The 3,851-nt window shown below is 33.7% G+C and overlaps 1 protein-coding gene across 1 annotated transcript in view; it reads left to right on the top strand.

Annotated features, from left to right (window-relative positions):
* LOC106458205 (latrophilin Cirl-like) overlaps positions 1–3,851 on the top strand; it is a 107,766-nt gene that overhangs the window by 93,462 nt on the left and 10,453 nt on the right. Inside the window, exons 12-14 of the mRNA XM_013917681.2 lie at positions 294–405; positions 724–827; positions 1,841–2,231. Coding sequence (XP_013773135.2) covers positions 294–405; positions 724–827; positions 1,841–2,231 — 607 coding nt within the window. The remainder of the gene's footprint in view (positions 1–293; positions 406–723; positions 828–1,840; positions 2,232–3,851) is intronic.

The raw sequence follows: 3,851 nt of genomic DNA, 5'->3' as shown, positions 1-3,851 counted from the left end.
CCCCCCCCCCCCCTGTAGATGGATCTTCACCAAAGTTGATAATGGAGGTTTATTGGGTCTGTGGAGAGATACATACCAAAATTTCAGTTTTGCATTTTGCAGTTACATATAAGGGGAGCAACTTTTCATGTCCTAAGATAACCTTTCATTAATCACGAATTTTCATAACTTCCGTCCAGGGGACGGTACTCTAAGTAGTTATAATTTATTTTTTGCTTCAGACAGTTGGCACATTACATACATTAGTCTTTATTGATTTCTTCTGTTTTTGACTAAAATATGTATATTTCTAGAAAGTGGTCCAGAGATGGATGTTGGACATTAAGTTCGAACTCTTCACATACAACTTGTGCTTGTAACCACGTAACCAACTTTGCCTTGATGATGGAAGTGAAGCCCATACAGGTGAGTGTTCTATCATAGCTTATTAGTGCATGGTTTAGTTGGGTGAGCTGACTTTCCAAGCTTCACAGAGTGTTTTTTTTTTAGGTAAATATTCAGGTGAAGTAAACTGGATTATTCATAATAACTCTTTAAATTCATTTCTCTTTCTTAGTTCGCTTTTCAAAATCGTTAGAATTGTGGTGTTCCTTCAAAATCGTATTATTTGTCGTTGAAAACCGCCCCAGTTATTAGACTGAAGTACAGATAAAAAGAGTTTTCGTTATTCTTGATTTAGTTGGGAAATGTATTATTATTAAGAATAATCGAATTATTTTTCAGTACCCCTCTGCCAAACAATTTACCAAACAACTGGTGACGTCACTAGGCTGCGCCCTCTGTGTGATATTTCTTCTGATAAGTACAGCGTGTCTCTATATTTTAGGGTAAGTAGGCTTAGTCGTACTTACAAGATCAATTCTGTGTGACAGTAAATAGGCATAGTGTTACAATGAAATTACACTTATGTTTACCTTGTGTAGGCTTAGCATTACAGTCAAAATGACAATTGTATTTGTGAAGGTCTGTAGGCTTAACTTTACACAAACAGTCTGTTACTCTAATGTGTGTTAAGACAAGTAAGCGTAGACTAGCGTTAATAATGCACTTATCATACTATAATTCTGCTTGTAAGTACGCATTATAAGCATGCGCAGTAAGAATTTTACTCAACAAAAACCGCGCAGGCGCATTATGCACTTGACAACAACCAGCCTGCCTGCGGCAGAGAGGTGCAAAGTTCAGTTAATAAGTCACTACAACTGCTCTATGAATGAAGGAATAGCAACAAAAGGCGGATTAAATATATTTTACTAACCCTTATGTACAACAACACTAAAAACTTAAAGTTTTCAAAAAGGTCTGACATTAGGTCCTAGGTTAACTTTTGAAGTTTATTTATCGATAGTATTAAGTAAAGTAAAGTTTAGTCCTAACTAAACTAAAGTAAAAAACGTACACAGGTTACAGTGTAAATTTAGCTCTTTATCGAACTTAGGCCTGACATAAGTTAAAGTTTTATAAAGTACGGCCTATATACAAGTGGATTTACACATTTCGGTGTCCACCATTATAATTCATTTGTATTATTCTATAATTTTTCTATTTAAAAAAGTACTGTTGTAATAAAGATACTAATTTCACAGCAAAATATTTTGTGGGTCTCTGATAGTAGGTATTAATGGAAGTTTTACGATTAATACTGCACCTCTATGTGTAACAAATGTATTATATATATATATATATATTGAATTGTGTAAAATAATTTTGTTGTTATTTAGATCATCTGATTAAAATAATCTAACTATATTGATCAGGCCCAAAATTATATGAAAAATGACTTACAGATTCATATAATATCCTGTATAATAAACTCATGTTATGTTTTACATTTTTTAAGGGGATCTCAAACGGACCGAACTATTATCCACAAAAACCTTTGCCTGTGCCTCCTGGTGGCTGAACTGGTTTTTGCTGCAGGCGTTAACCAGACACATCTTCAAACACTGTGTGGCCTAATTGCAGGGTTACTTCATTATTTCTTTTTGGTGGTGTCTGTCTGGATGTTTCTGGACGGATTTCACTTGTACGTGCTATTAATGGAAGTTTACGACTCGGAAAAAACCCGAGCAATTTGGTACTACGTCATGGCTTACGGTGTACCAACAGTAATTGTTGCAGTTTCAGCAGTAATAGATCCGCAGAGTTACGGAACAAACGATTATTGTTGGTTACGATCTGATAATTACTTCATCTTCAGCTTCGTTGGTCCAGCAGTGGGCACTTTATTTGTAAGTAAAGTACTTGTAAAAACTAGATTCAGAGTGTAGTGTTAATGATCCTAGTCAATAGATGGCAGCACTATTCCATTTTCGCTCGTTTTCAAGAAAAACCAAACAACAAGTGAATTTATTATTTCGTTTTGAGTTTACTTAGTGATTAAGTATAATTTTATTACATAATATAGCTTTAAGAGTAAGGAAGGTTATTTTTAAAAAAAGGAACCACGTTTCGATCACTGGTACCATCATTCTCTAATTTGTGTACTTGAGAATGATCGCACCAGTGATCGAAAAGTCATAACTGTTCTAAAAAATAATCTTCCTTGCTGTAAAAGTTGTAACTTGTAATAAAATAACGAGTGAATTTTTATTCTGTTGCCTAGAGGACAAAGTTAATGTTTAAGTGACTGTAGAAAATATTTTTTATGATGACTTTGTTGGACAGCTGTCAGTGACTACAGGGAACGAGAGTGAACGTTATTGTAAGCGATAATTTTCTTTCCACTTGCCTAATATATTACCTGAGGCATTTTCTGTGATGCAGAAATAATATTTGCATATGCAAATCGTTACGCAATTTTTGGGTTTTAACTTCATAAAATACTAAAAAAATTAAACTTATCCCCTAGCTGTTTTTCTAATTGTATATAAATACATAAAAAAGTTATTCAATTATATCGAAAAGTACATGGTATTTAATGGTAACACTGATGTGTTACTGGGGCGCCATCTTTTATTACTAAAGATAAACAGCATAAAAAGTAGTTGTAATTCGCCATCTATTGGTGATTTACCAAATTATAAAAATTGTGTTATCTTCTTAAAAACTAAAACATTAAATATGTGGACACTTGTATTATGGGTATTTTCCGTTATATATACGCATACAGTGGTGTTCGTTTTATGGAGTCATAAGAAATTAAGTGCAGTTGACAAAATGAATAATTACAGAGTACTGATAACAGACCTTTTATTACTTTTTTTCATTACATTTTCGCAACAATAACAAACTATAACACTATTAAAGAATAAAAAAAATATATTTTGAAGCTGCTTTATAGCAAAACAAAAGTACATATTCTTCTTCCAAAAAAAAAAAAATCCACCCTTATGTGCCAGAATAATTCTAACTTCAATATTTCAAGAATTACTATAACCATGTTTTTGAAACTATTAGATTCAAAAGTCAAAATCAGATATTTAGTTATTAGCTTCAGGTGTTTGGATTAGCCGTTTATTGTTACTTTCAAGTATTTAAGTTAGCTGTAGCTAGAGATGTTAGATAGTTACTTTCATGAGTTGGGTTTGCTGTAACTAGAGAGTTTGTTCGTTTGTAATTAAGCACAAAGCTACAAAATGGGCTATCTATGCTCTGCCCACCACGGTTATCGAAACCAGGATTCAAGCGGGGGGGGGCTAACTAGAGAGATTAGATTGCTACTTTCAGGAGTTGGGTTAGCTGTAACTAGAGCGATCAGATTGTTACTTTCAGGTGTTGGGTTAGCTGTAGCTAGAGCGATCAGATTGTTACTTTCAGGAGATGGGTTAACTGTAACTAGAGCGATCAGATTGTTACTTTCAGGAGTTGGGTTAGCTGTAGCTAGAGCGATCAGATTGTTACTTTCAGGA

This window comes from Limulus polyphemus, unplaced genomic scaffold, assembly GCF_000517525.1.
Source record: "Limulus polyphemus unplaced genomic scaffold, Limulus_polyphemus-2.1.2 Scaffold429, whole genome shotgun sequence".
NCBI lineage: Eukaryota > Metazoa > Arthropoda > Merostomata > Xiphosura > Limulidae > Limulus > Limulus polyphemus.
The sequence above is the reverse complement of the archived record's forward strand: the minus strand, read 5'-3'. Positions and strand labels throughout refer to the sequence as shown.